This window comes from Macrobrachium rosenbergii, chromosome 13 (assembly GCF_040412425.1).
Source record: "Macrobrachium rosenbergii isolate ZJJX-2024 chromosome 13, ASM4041242v1, whole genome shotgun sequence".
In the NCBI taxonomy this organism is placed as follows: Eukaryota; Metazoa; Arthropoda; class Malacostraca; order Decapoda; family Palaemonidae; genus Macrobrachium; species Macrobrachium rosenbergii.
The window spans coordinates 30710938-30732904 of record NC_089753.1 but is presented as its reverse complement, the minus strand read 5'-3'; the positions used below and the strand labels follow the sequence as shown (position 1 = coordinate 30732904).

Genomic DNA, 21967 nt, shown 5'->3' with positions numbered 1-21967 from the left:
GGGTGTAATATTCTTGGTAGTCTTCTCATAGTTTTCTGGTAAAAATATCTGGAAACTGTTGGGAGTTGCTATTAGCAGGAATACAGTACTGTACTGCAGTTTCCAATATGCAAACTATCCTGTGCAAATCAGTTTGCTACCAAAGGAAAATTATTGATTGCATAAACTTCCCTTGACAGATGTACTTTACTGTACTGTACAGGTATTACTAATTGTCTTCATCAGTCATTATAGCTTTTCTGGTATTTACTTGAAATTTAATTATCGATATCAGGTTTCTTTAGTGCCATTCTGTGGTCTGTTTGATAACTGATTGGTCTAACCTAGGTTACATTACATATTTATAGCTGTGAAGCCTATGCATGATACCTATATGTACAGAACATCGCGAGTACTGTAGCAACAAAGGAAATTTTGGCAAATGAAATGAATATGGTGCTGTCTTATATTGGAGGTCTACTTATCCTTTACAATTAATCTTAACCTGAACAACACTCCAAAAATTTAGGGGGTGACAAACACCTGCATTTACGGTTTCTTAGTGATATTAAAAGTTTATTATTTTCTTGTAATCCTTGTATTAGTCAAAAGAACGACTAACCAATTTGTTTATTTCACGATAATAGCTTACACAGAGTAACCAATTCGTTTATTTCATGATAATAACTTACACAGATTAACCAATTTGTTTGTTTCATGATAATAGCTTAGAGAACTCTGACTGAAGGTTGGCCACTTGGGTCAACTAGACTGGGATTTCTAAAGTTAAAAACTGTCTTATGATAAATATCATGTAGTGGGTAATAGCCTACATGTGGGCATCAGGATTCGGTAAATAAGTTTACTCCTGGGGGCTGATATTTACTAATCTCCCTCAAAATCAGTTTCACCGTCTTACCTCTTCACACCTCGTGCACCCCTAGCACGCTCATCCAGATTGTCTAAGACCTCAGAGTTGACGAGCAATCTTTGAATAGCACCATTTAAACCCATAACTACTCCAGAGTCTTGATGAGCCATCGTGTAGTTCCTAAGGAAGATTATTATGATGTTAGAAATAAATTTCTCAATTACAAAGTAATTTTACTTGAAGAAAAAAAAAAAACTTGCTCTGAACGTTTTCGTCACTAGAAAAATGTTATGATTACCAAAATTTTATGTGAGGGTAAAAAATTGCAAAACTTTTAAAGACTGGGGTTATGGTACAAAATACTGATAGCATGCCCCATGGTATAGAGAGAAAATACCCTAAAAAATGCAACAAATCCTAAGATTCCAAGCAACTTGTTTACATACTCTAGACCACCAAGATAAAGGGGCAGGTTGAGGTTGAGTTCTGTCAGTCTTGGGCCACTTTTCCCCCGGATTTTCCTTCCTCTATCGAGCTGAAGTATGCCACGCCTCTTCTTTCTTCTGACTCGCACTACATGCCAAGTGTTCAGTGTAACTAGATCTGGACTCCTGTTTGACGAGATACAATTCCAATAATTCTGTTGACATATTTGACAATTTTATATCCCAATCCAGATTCCACATTGTATGCTGTACTAACTCAAATATTGCAAAGTTACTAAAATTAATTAAATGTTTCAATACTTTATTTATTGTAGCAATTCTGTCATATCATTAAGTTATTTAAGATTATGTGAAATACCCAAACAATTATTTCAAGAATAGTTACTGTATATAGTATTTACCATCATTTCAGTCAAATTTTGCATATCATGCGCAATCGTATTTTATTTTTACTGATACGTATATAAAAAAAAAACAAATTTATAACTTCCTTGTATTATGCTAACAAAAGATTTTTTCTTTAGATTCTGGAACTATTAACATGGACAACACAACACAAAAATCCAAGCTGTAAATAGAAAAAAAAAATTAAGCACAAAATCAACAAACAAAAAGCATTGCATGGAAAAATGTGACAAACTTGACAATAACAGTTAAAAAAATGAACTAAACTACTGGCACTGAGTAACTGATGCAAAATAGGGAACTAAGATCGATATAGGTTAATTCAACACAAGCAAAAGTCAATGTGTGGTACAGTAGGTGTTGGTGTAAAGTACATGGCAAATGATGGACTATATTCAGATAAGGATATTGACCAATGCTAATTGTTGTCATTGATTCCGAGGCTTATGACTTCAATATCAGCTGCACTCTGCTGATTCAGTATACTGTCTGTTATCTGAATATACTCACCAGTGATTGTACAAGGACAATTAGTTGTTGCACTCGACTTTCAAAAATGTTCTACAATTTCCATTTCACGCAATCTTTGGTGGTTTGATCTCACTAAATAATGTCAAACGTGAATATCAAGAACTGGAGAGAACTCATACTGAAGAATATTCCCTTTACTGAACACAATCAGTAGTGGTGACAAAAAAGATAAGTCATGTAAAACAATGGAAAAGCATGCATATGATACCCACAATACATTTAACTGACTGTGTTGGTGCAGTACATTTTTACTGTAGTATTTATAAATCATATTTACAGTACCAATGATAATGACAACAGCAAGACCGAACTATAATGAGTTGTGGTGATGTCACTAAATCATTTTGTACATACTCGTAATGTGAGTAAATTCTATAACACTTACTTATATGTGGTATACAGTATTGCTTTTTAACAATTAAATTTCTTGACACATTTTCATTACACATTTAAATCTTTATTTGTGGCGATAATCTTTATACAGAAAGGAAGGGCATTCTTTGATGCAGTGCAAAAAGTATAGCTTAGTTTTACCAGACCACTGAGCTGATTAACAGCTCTCCTAGGGCTGGCCCGAAGGATTAGACTTATTTTACGTGGCTAAGAACCGACTGGTTACTTAGCAACGGGACCTACAGCTTATTGTGGAATCCAAACCACATTATAGCGAGAAATGAATTTCTATCACCAGAAATAAATTCCTCTAACTCTTCATCAGCCGGCTGGAGACTCGAACTCGGGCCTAGCGAGTGCTAGTCCACAGCTCTACCGACTCGCCCAACGAAGAGCTTGATACAGTGCAAACCTGTATCAGTATCACTATCACGCGAACTTCTCTCAGAAGTTCAAGCGTAACAGGTATTAAAATCCTTTTCTTTATCAATTATGTCTGACCATTCCCCAAAGTACTAGTATCAAGAAATTTTTCATGCATCTGTAACACAGAAGTAGATTTATTAACAGGAAAGAAAATATTGATTTTTTTGAATTACCCATTCCTAAACATATACTCTGGGAATTTTTCAAAGAAAGGCTTTGATGCTTGTTGTCTGTCTTTCATAATTCTTCATACAAGTACAGTTCTGTGCTTGGCATGACTAGTTTAAAAAAAGGTACCCAAACTGAAATGGTCTGATTGGTTTGACAGAAAAAGAAATATCAAAAGCCATTTCACAAAGGCACATACTAATGCTGTCTGTCGGTGTGTTTCTAAAATAAAAAAAAATAAGTAATAATTATAAAGATACAAGTTTAATTTTTGATAATCTGGAGACTGAGTCTGAATTCACACGTTATTTACTGACATGGTTGGGTTCCAAAGACCAGCTATCTTAAATAGTGTACCCCTACCATTCAAACCTAGCCTAAGTCAGCATAGCTCTATTGAATCTACATAAAAGCTTTGCTGTCCATTCAAGGAATTCATATATATTTAACAAAATGGGTTCTTTCCTTGTACATGTATTCGCAAGCCTTTTACTGTAAACCTTATTTTGTATCCCCTGATCTTTTACTGGAGAATTGCCATTTGTCTGCTTTTACAAATAATTCTAATCTCTCGGCCTCACTTCCACAAACTGACTCTCATAGACCATCTACTGTAAATGTCTTTATTCGTAACAAAATAATCTTATAACTGACATACAGTATCTGATATCAAAATGCTTCTGAATTGTTTTGGTGATGTGGAATGGATGGGTAAACTTAATTCCAAACTGCTTGAATTTTTCCGGTCTTCGTGCACCTTAATTTGCTATTTTGTTTCATAATTTAGATGCCGTTTTATTTGTTACCATGAATACAACTTTCTTTACTTCTGCTGTAAGGTGACTAACATGACATTTTGTTTTTCAGTTATTGCTCTTTTAGGGCAAAGGATAACCTTCCTTCTCAAAAGCAATTACATAACACCCTTCATTGAGGTTAACAGTTCTCAAGTGAGGTTAATAGCTGTCAGACTCGATTTTTTGGCGATTGGTTCATTCCAACTAACCTTACAACTTTCCCTTTGTGAACTTTCTCCTCAAGTCCTACGGTATTTCTAAAAACTTTTGTTTCAGAAACTTGCTTCATTACTTCAGAGGGAGTCAAAACCCACCCTTTCACCTATTTTCTTTTCCCAACTTCACTATGAAAAGGGCCTTATATATAAAAAAAATAAAAGCCCAGTGTATTAGCCTTACCCAAAAATGAATGCCCATTACATACCAGGCTTATCACCAAAGTCCTGTCACATCGTTATCTATCTCAAATTTGCATATAAAGTCTTTTTCTAGCATCACTAATTGTGGAGAAAGTATTTTTTTCCAGTAGCCTCCTGTGATAGCTTTTTAATGAATTCTAAAATAATTAAGTATGGATGTGTGCCACTTAAACGTAAATTTTCGTCTACTTTTCGATGCAAATCTTTCCAGAATAAAGCCTTGTCACAGGAATTCCAGCAAAGCTGAGCTCCTGATTGATATAAGCAAATGTGTTGATATCTGCAATATTTACAAAGTGCAAAATTTCTAGTTGTGCCTGTGTATTTATATGGGTGAGGACTGCATAAATAAACAGAAAAACCAATTACACCGCAGAACTACCACTGTGAATATTTAAAACTGTTTACGGTCTCAGACTTGGAAAAATGAAAATACTGTACCAAGGAAAAGTGCTGAGTTTTCCCTAATAACTTTTAAGTTAATAAGTACCAAGAGTTTTTCTCAAGAGAAATTAATCGATTAATGTGACATATACTCTGTACTGTAAGCAGTTGCTGCAATACATGAGATGTCTAATACTACACGCTAGGACACTACCTAACTCTCCAATCATTACCTTTTCTTTTTGCATGGGAATGCAATAGTCTTGTGTATTACCAAATACAGTATTACTAAATGTACTATGTTAAAGCTACCAAAATTTTAAATTGGAAACTGAGCTGTGATACAGGCTGTATTTTATTTCACCCAATTTCTTAAATGCCTTAAATTTAGCAGAGATACTCAAATTAACTGAATGAAAGCAAGATTCAACCATAATTATTACTTGGCTCATTGGGGCCAATTATCTAGGGGTGAATTCCATCTTGTTTAATTTCTACCCCTCATTTCCATCCATTAACGAACAGTAGAAAGAGGAATGGAAAAATTCAGATTGCCATAAATGTGAAGATAACTAGGCACAAATGCAGAGACGGAAGAACAGGGTAAGAAATTACTGGATTTCCATATGTAGATGAGATAGTGATGAAGGAGGGATGAAGATGGCATGATGTCCTTGACACTATCCCAAGAGAGAAAAGTATGCTACAGTATCAGCTGGGCTCCTTAGGGCACCAGCAGAGATGGGAGACCAACACCTACTACGATGACAATTACGTGATAAGCTGGAGACAAATGGAGGTTTTTGGAAGTGGAGGTGATGTTAATGAAATGTAAAGACAAATAAGGTCTTATTAACTTGAAACACATGTTAATGTATACACATCAAATGATGTAATAGGTGGTGATGTTTGGTTTCCATCCACAGTAATGTCAATTTATCTCACATTGCTGAAACGGTTATATTCTAGCTCACAAATAAGAGCACAAGAGTTGTTTCCATGGCAGAAAGCTGATTATTTCTGTCAAGAAAGAGTTCCTAGCTGATCGTTACAAGAACTTAGGGATCGATCAGTACAGTGAAATTTGCCTCCAGATGGTCATCTTTATTTAACTGCTTTTACTCCAGAGGCTGATTGGTATTTCAAGGCAAAATTCTGTCATTTCCTGAAATAAAAGCTTCATTTTTATGAACAACAATTCTTAACTTTTAAGAAAAAGTTAAGAAAAAGGAAGTGTATGAAAAGCTGTACTGTGAATTTCAACAACAGTTTCTTGCGTATGTACTGAGGTGGTTCGTCATCATTTTCATGTGACACAAAAACATAAACCTTTAATAGGCTGAAGTAATTTCGTTTTTTGCTTGAATAAGTATGTTTTAAATACTTCTGAATTAAGTTTTAAAATAAAATGATCTGCTAGTCTGCAATGTACTCTGGGTATCACTGATTTCTAATATTTCCAGTTTTTAGAATGATCACATTTATGGCTCACAGCATAACAAAAAGATGATCAGAATGGAAAACCAGTTTTCTGTATTGTATATATACAGAAAAGTTTGATGTGTGAAAATGTTCAAGTTCAGTATGAGTTCACACACAGCGAGACAGATTTTCCACAAGAGAGAGACTTTACTTTTGTGCCAGAGTAAGTTCAGGAACAAAAGTGCTTATTTATTTGACTTTTTGTTTGTTCATGGTGCTCATTCTGACCTGACGGTTTTACCACTTACACCCAGTGGCCCACTACTTACTTCAGCCTGAATCTGAAACAACATATTTATAATTGGTGATTCTATGTGACAAAGCTGAACTAATGTGACATCAATATCAAAATAGTAGGGCATGGTAGTGAAACTTTCTACTGTAGGTATTATTCCAAATTTTTAGAGGTACTGTACCATGTGCGTCACTATTAAGGCAACTGGCTAAAGATAGCTGTCCACCACTATCATGCCCCCATTCTCATGCCCAACATACCCCAACAAATATTCAAGAGTACAATGTCTAAGAGTAAACCTATAATGCAGCTCATTAAAATACTGGAACTGAGTCACTAACACACTAAACTCAGCTTGGGAAATCTCTAATTCATACTTACACAAGACTGGCAAGTCCTGATCCAAGGTTGTAAGTGAATTCGATGTGTCCGTTACGAAGGTTGAGGGCAATGAAATCGTTTCCTCCCCCCATTTGCCCATTGTACAGCAAAACACCATCAGGAGATCTAGTAAGAAACCAGATTTCAAGGGCAAAGGACCTCCCAACATTTTCCAGTGTTGGAAGTTCGAGGTAGGAATCTCCGTCAAAGTCAGGAATCACAACTTCTCGGAGAGTTCTGTCCACTGAAAATACATTTCATTACTGTATGATTATTTCTGACAGCCAGAAGTTTTTTGTCTTTGAATGTTATGATCATTTAATGAAGATATGACAATAAAGCCTGACTAGTAAAAAATGGTGAATTTAAATTTTATTGGTAAGCCAAAACACTATTTGGTGTCATTACTTTCCTTATCAGTATTGCAGTGCAAAGCTTTGATTCTTCATACATGTAACCTGAACAATCTTAGGTTAAAACATCAAAATTTTCATCAAATTAGCAAATGCATAAAAATGGCCCACAAATATGGTGAACAAAACCTTGAGCTAAAAACAGCTTTCTCATCATCTTGAAGACGAACAAAAATCAGCTCCTAGCCCTTGCTTAATATCTGCCAACTGCGTTTACAATGACTCAAAGGCTCTCCTAGGAAAGCATAACTTACTCTGGTCACACAGTGTTCCTGTTCTACCCGGCGGACATTTGCAAAGGAAGCCCTCAGAAGGGAGAGACACACAAGTGGCACCAGCTTGGCACGGCTGGCTCTCACACGGATCTAATCTCACCTCGCAGCGTTCTCCTACAAGGTTTTTAAATAGTTTTAATTTTAGACCTAATTTGTACCCAGGAGGTGGGGGTTACATTAGACTTATTTTTTCACCAAGTCCTCACAACATTATTAATACTTGACCATTTGAAATGGTGCGTTACTGAAGATGTATGTTCTAAGCTCTGGTACTGTTATACAATACAGTAGTCAGCTTGACTAGTTATGAGGTATTAGTACTAAGCTATGAGCTTGAAAAAAATTATAACAAACTGCTTCTCTATCATGAAAATATAAATCACTTGCATTTCAACTTAATATCTGAATAAATTCTGAACATAATAATTTCAGGTTTACATACACGTCTCATGAATAGCTGTAAAACCCAAACCTTAGAAGCCATCAAGTAATTTTCAGAGTAAGACAATTTGATTTTGTAAAAATAAAATAGTGTGTTATGGATTCTCTGGAGTACATACAGTATTTAGGATTACCTACCCAATATAGGATAAAGGTATGGAAAAATTATACTCACCAGTGTACCCTTGAATACACAGGCACTTAAACTGTCCACTGTCTGTTGGCCTACATGATCCCTGATTCAAGCATGGAAGGGTGGCACATGGGGAGGTAGAGCATTCGGTAATATGTTCTGCCCTCAAGATGTGAGGTGAACCAGGCCACACAAGATCGAGAGGACGTCCGTTGATGCGCACTGATCTCAGACAGCCAACGAGTCCTTCGCTTGTTCCAACATTTTCCCACACTCTAGAACGTGAACGATAAATGTTAAGATGGAGGACACTAAGTTTTGTATGATGTAACAGAAATGTTGTATCTCTATGTTCACACTGTGTATAAAGTACGTATAATTATCAAATCAAAGAAATGTTGCTTGATATTTTTCTAGTTTATCCAGTATGAGTTGTATGTTACCAATTTGGGCATGTATGCCTAAAATCTATAAATCAATCATTTAACTACAGGATATTTCTTAATAATTTTCATATCCTTAGCGTAACGCACAACTTTTTTAGTCCTCCTTGCAAAACATACGATATACAAATTTCTTTTGTATTTTTATATATGATATACCGTATACAAATACACAACTGAAAATTTACTGTACTTATTCATATCATATTTCTAGTTTTTTTTTTTTTACTGCAATTACCATTCCTACGTAATCTTCCCTAAGCAACTTATAGGTAAATGTCTTAATAAAATCTATTGGTAAATTACAACATGCCCATAAGAAAACTAGAGAAACCTTGTTTGTTTCAATTTTGTCTACGGCAGAACCTACTTTTTGATCTGGTTTATAAAGCCAAGCACTGGGGCACTGTCAACCATTAAGAGAGTGAAAAGATGGACTCTGAGTGGTTGGGCAGCAGGATGGAAGAAAGGCAGCAAGAGTGGAGGTCAATGGTTGGGCAGCAGGATGGAAGAAAGGCAGCAAGGTTGGAGGTCAATGGTTGGGCAACAGGATGGAAGAAAGGCAGCAAGAGTGGAGGTCAATGGTTGGGCAGCAGGATGGAAGAAAGGCAGCAAGAGTGGAGGTCAATGGTTGGGCAACAGGATGGAAGAAAGGCAGCAAGAGTGGAGGTCAATGGTTGGGCAACAGGATGGAAGAAAGGCAGCAAGAGTGGAGGTCAATGGTTGGGCAGCAGGATGGAAGAAAGGCAGCAAGAGTGGAGGTCAATGGTTGGGCAGCAGGATGGAAGAAAGACAACAAGAATGGAGGTAACGTAAGAGGCTGAAAAGTAGTGGATGCAGCTAGGGGCCAAAGGGACGCTGCAAACAACCTTTAGTAATGCCTACAGTGCACCGCATGAGGCGTACTGACGGCACTTAATCTCCCTACACTTGAAGAGCACCATGCAGCAGCTGTAAGGTGCAATGAAGTAGTGGCTCTAGTCTTGAAGAAATTTAAAGAGTGTGAAAATATTTAAGCTCTGCGCTCTTTGTAAACATGAAATCAGAGCAGGAAGTCATCAGGGAATATCATACGTTATTTTGCCCACCTTCTTTCAGTCGTTGGGACGTATCCAATAAACGTAGAGCCTCTCAAATCTAAACTCTTTAGATTCCCGGGAGCTTTCCCTACAGCATCCTCTGACGAGTCCAGCTGCAGTTTTCCATCACGCTGGTATCGGTTGGCCACAACCTGAAAAACAATTAGTAAACATTTAGTTTTATTTCTTTGTGATAAAGAGGGAAGTGTGTGGTCGCAAACCTCTTTAACAAATGACAAAATACTTTGATATATGTTAGAGTTTCACATCATGATCTTTTGGGCACTGGGGTAGGAAATGCTACATTAAAATTTCATAGCATCCTCACTCAAAATGAATAAAACAATGCATAAAAATTTACTAACTAAAGAAATGAAAGAATGGTGGAACACAGTTTACCAATGATCTCAATTACTTTGTCAACCACTGTAGTGTACTGCCCTAGAATGGAAAACTGCAGTATCTGCAAAATTTTCGAAATTGAGATATGCCACCAACTGGGCTCATGAAATACTAATACACAAGTTACTGCAGTTTCACAATGATTCTTCAATGCTCTCCACGAGCATTTAGCGGGTCCCATTTGCAGTATCTGCAAAGTCAGTAGTAAGGCGAGGGAAAACTGCAGTATCTGCAAAATTTTCGAAATTGAGATATGCCACCTATTGGGTTTGTGAAACACTGATAAACAAGTTACTACAGTTTCAGAACGATTATTCAGTGCTTTATTTAGGGGGTTCCATCTGCAAAATCAGTAGTAAGGCAAGGGAGTATCTACCATTTTTCTCAGTTCTGTATTTCTGCAGATACTGCAGTCTTCCATTTCAAGGCAGTGTAGTACAGGTACAAAATAAAAATAACTTGATTGAGAATTTTAAAAGGTATAATGTTCAACAGAACTGTCACAATTGCTTACCCTGTGGAAACTCTTCATTTGAACCCTCTCGTGACTCCTTATTATGGCAGGTCCTGAGCCTAAGTTGTACCTGAACTCGACAAATCCATCCACTAAAGCCAGAGAGATGAAGTCCCCAGAGCCATCCTGCTCTTGCTGACTGTACAGAAGTATTCCGCTGTCAGTAAACGTTCTGAATTCTAGCTCAATCTGAGGGAAAATGAACAATTTGAAAACTGAGTTAGTGGGAGAATGACAAACTGGTAAGGATGGTGTCATTACTAAGTAATTAACCATTTTTGAAAATAAATATGTTCCCCATTTTGTTAAGATCAATAATTTCTGTTACGATCTTTGTACTACTTCTTTCACTGTGAAAATCACTTGCATAAATTACCTGAAACGAAAAATATGACCTTTTTCTTGTGTACGTTAACGAATTCTGCTCAAAACTAGTTAAGGTGTTAGCAGATATGAGAAGAACGGAAGCAACAGACCTTACTCTTAAAAGAGGAAAGGCAAGGGTAAACCTGAAGGTAATTCCAAAGCTTGGGGACTGTAGGAAGGAAAATTACCCAAACCAACTGTTCTCAAATACAATTCACCGATTTATTTTCAATCCGTATTTTAAAATGTTCTGCTCTGTTTTTATTCTCACGCGGGAGCACTGTTCTTGGAAGCTTGCTTACAAAGTTTCTGGACGTTCTGGCTCGTTTTTCATACAAATGGATGAACCCTCTGTCTGATAACAGCAGCACCAACTATTCATTGAGGAAGAGGCCTAGCATAGCTGCACAAACAGCACATGTTGCAGTAATTCATCAACCAGACTAACTACAAAGTAGTCTGACAGAAACATGACGTGACATTCCAAGTTTTATTGACAACTTCAAGGAATACATTTTAGCAAAGCTTGCTGCCTCGATGAATGGTGGGAAGTCGAAAGCCAAAAAACACCAAACGCCCGCTTCCCAGCTTAAAGAACAGGCACAAAAGAATACATACATTATTTCCAAGTGATGTTTCTCATTCATTGGCAATACATATCACATGCACTGCTATATAAATGTAGAATGTATATGGCAAAACATCATGGCTGTGATAGCTAAGTTGGTTTGCCCTGGACTTCTTAATGTGGCAGTCCCGATTTCAAGCCCGACTCAAGGCATGGTAGATAGATTTCATTGTCGAAACACGACCTTGACCTTCCTTGTGGACAGGGGCGTTCCTATACATTTTGGGACCCGGGGGGCACAGTCCCATTTGGGGCCCCTCTTATGGGGTGGGAGGCGAGCGAAGCGAGCCAAAGCAGCTGGGGGTTCGGGGAGCGGCCGCTTTAAGCCCCCAGGGAAATGTTTAGAATATGAGCAATTATAGGATCATTTTAAAGGCACTTGTAAATGCAAATTTCAGAAATTTTATTTCTTAAATTTCGCATTTTGGCCCCCCCTCACTTTGGGGCCCAGGGGGCGATTTCAAACAGGCACCCCCCACCTCACGAACGCCACTGCTTGTGAACTAGGGAAGAGGGAGGGTAGCTTTGGGTCTACCTGCTGAAGAATCAGCAGCCACTGCGTGGTTCTCTCTGGTCCCATCTTGGGTGGAGAGGGGGGCTTGGGATTCTGATCATGCGTGTGTAAAATGGGTCTCTAGTGGCAGTGTGTCCCAGCGGACTGATCTCTCCCGTCCCCGCCACTCATGAGAGATCTTTTAACACCTATAAATAAAAAACTGTAAAAAATGGATGCAGTTGGCAAGTTTTTACCTAGTATGCCAATCAGTGCTTCATGCCACAAACTAGTGCTCTGGAATTCATAGCCCATCTCTTACGCTTGATCAGCATAGACACGAAAAATTACAATTCCGAGCAAGTCGACAGAACAGCTTCAGTGATGAGTGATTAAAGTGAGAAATGTGGATATAATTGAGGGGGGAACAGGGTTTCCATGCTGGGTAATGGTAGATAACCCAAAATGTTAAATTTAGGAGCTGTATAAAAATGCAACCATGTACCCTTGCAACCATTTGGTTGTCAATAAATAAAAAAGTACCTGGCTACCAAGGTGTCTGTTAAAACAGTCTATGTACCTTAAGATAAATAAAACAGATTAAAAAAAAAAATTTCACTCCCATCATACTTAGAGCAAGTTTTACGAAAAACTGTCAATGGGTCAAAAGTGATGCCACTTTGCATTATGAATTCACCTGAAGCGTCTTCAAAAGATTCTTGATGCTCAAACCCCTTCCATAAAAAGAACCATTTAAGAAATATGCAAGCGGAGATAACAAAAAATAAATAAATAGATTCTTTACCAGTATCTAGCGTAATAAAAAATTATGTGTGGGGTAAAACTGATCAGAAAATGAAAATTTTTTAAGTAATTTTCGAATCGCTGTCAGCCTCTTGTACTGATGACAACTGTAACACTAATGAACTTACTAGGCAAGGGAAAACTAATATATAGAAAAAATTCTGCTGTCAGTTACTGGGAGATATTAATATGTATCTACTATACCATAAAAGATTGTTGAGAACCTAAATATAATGTGTTTTTCTTCCTAGGTTATGTAACGGCTGCTGAATGGCATTCCTGGTCCCAAACATCCAGCCATCATCTAGCGAGCTGGCTATCAAATTCCCATGAGAAAAGTTAACGGTAAATTCCCATTCCTACCTGAACTTTATTGCATTCTTACCTGAACCTTATTGTACGCCTTTATTTTCTTAATTTCCAGGAACGAGGAGCCACTGAAAGAGGGAGTTTCGTAAGGCGGTGGCACTTCGTTCTCACATCGGTCACCAGTTGCTGTGTGAGGACACTGGCAAACATACCCTCCTTCAGGAAGCTCCCGACAGGTGCCGCCCCTCTCGCAAGGCTGGTGGCTGCAAGCACTCGACACTTCCTCTCGTCCTGGAGTGGTAACTGTCAGAGAACGAACTCATTATTTGAAAATTTCGGGAAGGAACGCTTCCGAAGTGATATAGAGTGAGTCATCTATTGAATAGCTTCTCTTCATTCACTCTGAGACATTTTATTGCTTAAACAAGACTTATTATTTATTTTAAGGCAACAATTATTTTGGGGTGATTCTTATTGACAAACAAATACTGTACATACACAGTGCAGGTGCAGGCAAGCCATGCAAAATACCATCTTACCTGGGGGCAGAGATACACTTACCGACGCAAGTCTGGCGGTCGGCACTCTGAGTGAACCCGGTTCGGCAGGTGCAGATGGACGTCTTGCAACGCGAATAGGGCACAGAACAATCTTTGTCCTTGTAACACACTGAACCAAGGAGCCCAAACTGTGCTATAGTGACTGGGGTGGGCGGCACGCTGAAGATGCTGTTGGAGAGACTGTGGGTGCTGGAGCCACTGCCGCTCCCAATGACATACTCCGGAAAGAGCAGATGTCTTGTCGCTTTGGCAGTTTCTTCCCGGTGGGGCTCCGTCGAGAGCGGTGCCGTGGACCGGCGAAGGGGGGATTCTGTCACTCCATCCGACTGGTTGCCTATGTCAGTTTGCACATAAGAGCAATTCCACACAGTACGCAAGCTCACACTCAAGAGCCGCGTCTCCTCGGCATGGCCGAGTGGCGGTAAGAAATGTGGCCCGACATTAAGTGGGTTGAGCATTTCTTAGCAACACTTCGATCATGATAAAGAGACGCTGCTTTTGTATGAGTTGGCCACATGTGATAATCATACCAACATACGGGCAGAACAAAAGTGCAACACAGTTGATCACAACAGGAATATCGTCAAGCATTTTACTACCAGTCCCATGGAAATGTCATTAATTTTGCACTAAAAGCTGGTCTGTTCTTAATGATCTGAAATTCTCTCGGCAAAGGAAACCCACAAAGCAAAATCATGGTAATATTCGAGCAATAATGATGATAACTAAAGCTATATGTTTAACAACGTGAAGCAGAAATTGACTCAAAACATGAAACTTCTATGACAAGGACGAATTTAAAATTTTTGAAAAAATCAAGCTGATTAGCCTACAGCACTTTTAAAGGTATGATAAAAATAACAGGCATAGCAAACTATCTATCGTAAGTGAAATTTTACAAATCATCCATACTTGAAAGTAACTGTCATTTCTATTAATCGGTTTGACTTCTGCATACGCAAAACTTTTTGCTTTTCAGTTCTCTTCAAGTGTAAGAAATTAGAGTAACGGGCGTGAATCCAGTTCTTTTCAAGTGTGAGAAATTAGGGTAACGGGCGTGGATCCTGCACAATAACTTAAAATGTGCTCGATCAATAATCTACGCTCAAAGAAACTATATTTTCATACAGAACTTTACAGAGGAAAGAACTTTTAATATCTAATTTAGCACTGAAGGGACAAGCCTTTTCTTTAAAGCCTAAGGTTTTCCAAGTATGATAGTTACCTCTAAAACTTAGTCCCATCAAGAAATCAATCGGTCAAGTACATTTACTGATCTCACTGGTTTAATTTTGGTTTCTTTTCAATAAAGTATCCTGTTTTCTCATTGGTTTCAAGACAGCATCACTTTTTCTAGGTGAAATAGACGGCATCTGAAGCAAGGGGGAAAATAGAAATATACATACTGCTTCGTAATTAACAGATAAACATGTTTAAAGTACTCAAAACCTCTCTTCTTTAGAGATATCTCCAGTCACCCTAATAAATATAACGATACTGCTATATTTTTAAACATATTTCATTTTATAGGCTTATTCTATCATTGAAGTCATAACGTTTGCATGTGGGTTTCCTCTCCCGCAGAAAAAGAATCAACATCATTTACTCTTTATTTCTACTGCAAATTAAAACAGTTTTAGCTTCAAATCCATTTTTCTAAAAGACGTCTCTTGCTGTACTTTGCAACAAACAGTGACTTTCAAATCTGGCGTTACATCGACCCAGAAGTAAATCAGTGTTAACGATACAGTAAGGGTTTCAAAGGGTTTCAGGGACTGACAGTAACCTGCGTCTAAGGGTAATTTAAATCTCTGAGGTTTACATGATCCTGTGTGATGTTAAAGGGTGCTCACTTTTAGAATCTAAGTTCCTAAAATCAAGTGAGATGCTGAAGGTAAAATCTCTTACGTGCTAAAGAAATCAGACTCAAGTGGCACTGTACAGTTCAGTCATATCATCCAGTTTAGAAAGAATGCCAGTTCCAACAGTTAAAACATTCACGGTACTGAAAATATGACATAATGGTTGATAGACGTCTATGGTATGCTCGACTGACTCATAAGAATAGGCCTACTGTTTTAACTGTATACTTGACTGACTCAAAAGAGTAGGCCTACTGTTTTAACTGTATACTCGACTGACTCATAATAATAGGTCTACTGTTTTAACTGTATACTTGACTGACTCAAAAGAGTAGGCCTACTGTTTTAACTGTATACTTGACTGACTCAAAAGAATAGGCCTACTGTTTTAACTGTATACTTGACTGACTCAAAAGAGTAGGCCTACTGTTTTAACTGTATACTCTACTGACTCATAAGAACAGGCCTACGGTTTTAACTGTATACTCGACGGACTCAAAAGAATAGGCCTGTTTTAACTGTATACTCGACTGACTCAAAAGAATAGGCCTGCTGTTTTAACTGTATACTCGACTGACTCATAAGAATAGGCCTACTGTTTTAACTGTATACTCGACTGACTCATTAGTATAGGCCTACTGTTTTCTAACTGAACGCTGTCTAAAGCAAATACAGTAGTCTTAAAATGTATATTTGTATTATAATTATAAGAAAACTGGGCACTCTTATTGCCCCCAGGAATCAAAAGTCATGACCAAAAACAAGTTCTGAAAAATTCCCACTTGCAACTGAGTAGCCTATCATTAAAAGAGCATACCAACTTCTTTTGTTTAATTAATCAGTACTGAGTTGCAAACTGACAGAAAAATAGGTATAAAAAACTGGCATTCCTTAAATATCAATAACAACTCTGCAAAACCACAAGCTTCTTGCATTCTCTTATGAATTTGTAATGCGCGTGAATTTTAAAATGAATACATTTCAAAGCTTCTTAAAAGTTAAGCCCAAAAATATAGCAAAGTCGTACTTTGTAAGTTGTAGGTTGCAAAATAGTGTTTAATTCTGAAGGATCTTCCAGATTCCATAAAAATGCCAAGTTTAAGGAAATCATTAAAAATTACATAGTAAATTCACTTTCCGGTAAGCATCCGTAACAATAATTGCTCTATCTGGTATACAATTCTCAAAATAACATGCATTTTAATTTACATAATTACAAATTGAATGTAGAATAAAAGATAAAAAAAATAACTGCAGTATATATATACTGTATATATATATATATATATATATATATATATATATATATATATATATATATATATATATATATATATATATATATATATATATAGATAGATAGATAGATAGATAAAATGTATTTACATGAAAACAATCTACACTGTATTCATAAGCAACTAATGGAAAAACCTTCGACTTCAAAAAAGATTCAAATATTCCAAAATATTAACTCTATGGGTCATATTCGCCTGAAACACACATTTCCGGTACCACAGTGACTCCGTAATCTCTCGATTCCCTCTGACCTTGAGAAGTTTAGAAGTCACTGAGACTAACCGCCACCTTTATTGCATGAGATGCTTGTTACCATGCCAAACAACCTTCTTGTTGACCAACATCATTACAGTAAACCCGAATGCGTCATCCTACACAGATGTACAATTATGAAAAACATTATACTCCATCAGGACTGTCACTCACAGGGTTCCCTGAATGACACGCTGAATGCGGAAGGCAAGCAATTCCTTTTTGCAGTGTCCCTTCTGCCCTAGCTGCAATGAGCAATTACTTTTTGCAGAGTCCCTTCTCCCCCAGTTGCAAAGAGCAATTCCCTTTTTTGCGGTGTCAATTTTGCCCAAACTGCAATGCTATCTGCCCTTTACTTTCAATCTGTTCATATTGGTCCTTTCCCACTTAGCTCTGAGTTGTTGAATTTGAACTTGCTCCGGTTTTAACCAGTGTGAGTCTGGGAAATGTGATACGGCTAAAATAACAATACTGGTGAACCTATATGAGCAACACCGACCTTATTAAATAAAGATGATGACTTAAAATGACTTTACTAGCCGTCCAAATCTGCCGTTCTTTCATGTGATATTTAGTGCGTGTACATACTATGCAAATCTGACATTTTTTAAACAATGCTGGGCGACGAATCTCGTGTGCAACCTAGACAAAACTCGAAATTTCCAGGGTTCAGAGTTTTTCTTTTTTATTTTCTTTTAAGGATTATATATTACCACAAGCCTGGCAAGTGATAAACTTGGTGAATATGATGTAAGTGTAAAAATGGTAATAAATCAACATCTGACGCAAAACTGAGGCTAACTATTTTACTTGCTGATTCTTTCTGAAGGAAAGTCCACTGACACTCTTCACTGCGAGCAGCACCAACTAGAAAACAAGTCAGGATTCCTAAACGTGTGACCCACTCTATAAAACTAGAAAACAAGTCAAGATTCCTAAACTTGAGACCCATTCTATAAAATATGTGGACGTATAACCAACGAAAAATACCTTTTGGATGACTGAAGTCCTGAATGAATTTAGTGCGCTTACTGGAATCGCTAACAAAAAGGCACCCCCTTCATACATGACGTATATTATTGGTAACTACTTGGCAGCACCAAGTCCCTAAGAAAAAGGGCTTTCTCTGGACCCTGGGCAGCACCGTATCTCATTAATATCAACCGGTATCAGAATAGTACTAGAGATTACGAAATGCTGTGTAATGGATGAACAATCAAAACAGCAATATCCGAATAATAAACGGATTCCAACATACGAGCAGACTTCAAAACTAGATCAATGATATACTTAATTAAACATTTGAGCAAATCAAATTTTAGTTCAGTCACGAGTAAAACATCTCCTTAACCCTTTTTTAGCTGTGAGTATGAGCCTCTTACTGTATTGGAATAAAAAATAATGACCAATAATCTCTACTCTACGCCCACAGCGAATAACTCTTGGACTTCGTGCAAATGACCGACATGTTTTTAATAGTTATTACTTTCGCAACAGGAAAAAGCATCCCGTTTTAATGCTGTTATTACCCTGAAAAGCAATCAAGCTAATTAAATGAGAACACGCAATTCATTTCTATCAGTTTCTGGTCACAAGTGCTTAATGATGGCATGGAACCTACATAACCTGAGGGTAAACAGCTGAAGCGAGTTCTAAATATAACTTCAGTTAGACGCAATATTCTTTCATTACGGCGGCAATCAATCGCTGGCATTCAAAATAATATCGGTTTCTGATTTCGCAATGTTGGGAAAATCTCGTAATTATGCAGAGTCGAATGGCAAGTTACTGAAACCAATATATTTCAGTATCACCGCCCGGTCAAAATCGCGCTTAATCTTCTTATGTTGAAATGTCCTAAGTCTGCTCGCCTGAATTCATGTGAGAAACATATGCTGCGACTGTTTTATTTTCTACATCTCCATTTAAGCGGAGAATAGAATGTAGAATTCAAGCGCTGGGACCTGCGAGGTCATTCAACGCTGAAACGGAAATTGACAGTAAAAAGGTTTGAAAGGTTTAACAGGAGGAAAAACTTGCTTCTCCATTTAAGGTCATGCACTTAGGTTCCAGGTGTTAGAATATCTCGTGGCTTTGAGGAGATAACTGAGGGCAGAATAACTGAAGCTAGACTAATAGTTAGTAGAGAGAAATGCAGTTTGCCTTATTTAATTTTTGGGCCTATAAACGTAAATCTTGCTGGCTTAGGATATTGGTGTAAGGGTTGGTTGCAGCCCTAAATAGAGTTCTATATCTAGCCCACTGTAGAGTAAATCCATCCACATTAACTATTAGTTCTATAAGCTTCAGTTCAGTGAACTAGTTTGTACAATATACAAGGGAACAAGAAATACTATACAAAATTACTAGAGAATAATATACGGGATAAAACAGCACCTTATGAGACTTGTGTGCAAGAATCATTTGGAAACTTTCCTCTGAGATATACTGATCAAGAAGGCCGAGTGTCGGCTAACCATAATCATCATCACTGACAAATAATGTTCCACATTAAAACGGAAACAAAATTAAAAACAGTAACCTACGACAAGCTCACTTCTGCAAAACCACTGACTTTAACTGTTCTTGCGGTATGGAGTAACTTATCCAGCTCTGGACTGCTGAGACTGAGTCTGAAGCAACTTGGCCAGCTAGGCCTAGTAGATGGAACGCTGTGGCTAAGTTTGAAACAACTTGGCCAGCTAGACCTAGTAGATGGAAAAAATCAGTGGAAATTGAAGACATTCTTTTTCAGAACTGTCCTACAACATTAGGTCTAGGGCTAGTCTAAACTTTTCACTTAAATCTACGACGCCTATCACGGACATGGAACTTGGACAGTTTGGAAAAAGCACTTAAACTACCGAGCTCTGTCGTGTATGCAAATTTCCGCTTCCATTCTAACCATCTAAAAATGCCTATAGAAATAACGAACTCGTGGACTTTAATACACATTTAATCCTTTGGTAATAATCTCATGGAATGTTTTATTTATCTTTTGTTTATCGTAGCTTCCACTGATTGCGACTTGCTAAAAATTGATATCCTGATAATTGAGACATTCTGAGCAACAACTTGCGAATTCAAAAACGGTACAGTAACCAGGAATAAGAAAAACGGATCACGTTTTAATGCTGTTATTACCTTAAAAAGCAATCCAGCTGATTAAATGAGAACGTGCAATTCATTTCTATCACCTCTATAAAGCAAAAGTACATTGGTATTACAAGGGGGAAAAGGCGCTGAATGTTTGACTTAATAGCCGACTTTGCAACGTGACGTTTTCATTGGTAACGTGTGGATGAATTGTAAAAATAATTAGGAAATGTTACTGTAACGGTGAATTTTAGTCCATGATGGAGGTAACCGAAGTAAAAATAATTCGTTACTTCCAAAATAGCTTTATTAGTCATAAGGTGTCTCTGATGCTGGGGTATGTAAATTCCTGGCAAAATCTTTTGAGGAAGCAGATTAACGAAAGTAAAACGAATCATAAATATACAGAATGATTTATACAAAATAAAATCACACTTGGATAAGTAACTTTCACGATTTAAACGGCAATTTAAGAAAAGGTGTCTTACCTTTAAAGCGAGAAGGAATTGGCACACTGAGGCTGCCTGAATGAAGACATTACATTGGTAAACTGGAAGCCGAGTGAAATTGGGATTGTTAACTCTAACCGTTTGTAAGCCTTTTGGGATGGCACAATAGACTATATAAGCAGGGTTGAAATACATATTTCCTTCAATAAAAACTTGATTTTGTATATCAACAGAAGTCTGGGCTTGGTTTTGTATATCAACAGAAGTCTGGACTTGATTTTGTATATATCAACAGAAGTCTGGACTTGGTTTTGTATATCAACAGAAGTCTGGACTTGGTTGTGTATACCAACAGAAGTCTGGACTTGATTTTGTATATATCAACAGAAGTCTGGACTTGATTTTGTATATCAACAGAAGTCTGGACTTGATTTTGTATACCAACAGAAGTCTGGACTTGATTTTGTATATCAACAGAAGTCTGGACTTGGTTGTGTATACCAACAGAAGTCTGGACTTTTGTGTATATCAGCAGAAGTCTGGACTTCTGAGTTTTATTTTTCAGCGTTTAAGAAGAGTTTGTGGTGAAAATGCAGATGATGAACAGTTGCAAACATGATATAGGAATGTTTATGGCAGAGGTTCTCAACTGGCGGTCCATGGTGACATTTTGGGTGGTCCACAGGACATTCACTATATTTTGAATTGATAGAAAATTCAGCCAGAGCAACTTTCTCCACACAGATAACTGACAATTCATTCTATTGTATCATTCATATTCAAACAACATAATGGCAATCTTCAAGTTGTAATTCTTGTGCACAGATGGTGGCTATTTTCGGAAGTTGTAGACTAAACTGATTATGAGAGTTCTCGTTGTAAGTTACTGTAGCATATCATGAGAGAGTCAACACGAGCTGAGAACTGACATGATGTAGAGTTTCGAAGTCAATGCAACTCTTCAAAACCACCGAGGTGAATCGATGGAGTGGCTTTCGAAGCAGGTGATTTCATTATGACACTACTAGCGGTAGGAGAAGAATGGCCGAAGGATTTCGTCCATTTAACACCAACCTTATCTTGAAAGGGCCACTTTTCCTTGACAACACTTCATTCCTGCGAGTGTGAATGGTTACAAATATATGACCCGAATAACGTGGCATACAGAACTGAGCAGGAGCTTTCCATTGACCTGGTTATCAGTGATCCTTCATTTAAAATAACCAAACCAACAC

At 37.5% G+C, this 21967-nt stretch overlaps 1 protein-coding gene across 1 annotated transcript in view; it reads right to left on the bottom strand.

Annotated features, from left to right (window-relative positions):
• The window catches only part of LOC136845112 (agrin-like), a 694081-nt gene that overhangs the window by 9883 nt on the left and 662231 nt on the right, over positions 1 to 21967 (bottom strand). Inside the window, 9 exon segments of the mRNA XM_067114940.1 lie at positions 899 to 1030; positions 1297 to 1461; positions 6918 to 7161; positions 7585 to 7719; positions 8222 to 8454; positions 9711 to 9853; positions 10618 to 10806; positions 13294 to 13520; positions 13779 to 14111. Coding sequence (XP_066971041.1) covers positions 899 to 1030; positions 1297 to 1461; positions 6918 to 7161; positions 7585 to 7719; positions 8222 to 8454; positions 9711 to 9853; positions 10618 to 10806; positions 13294 to 13520; positions 13779 to 14111 — 1801 coding nt within the window.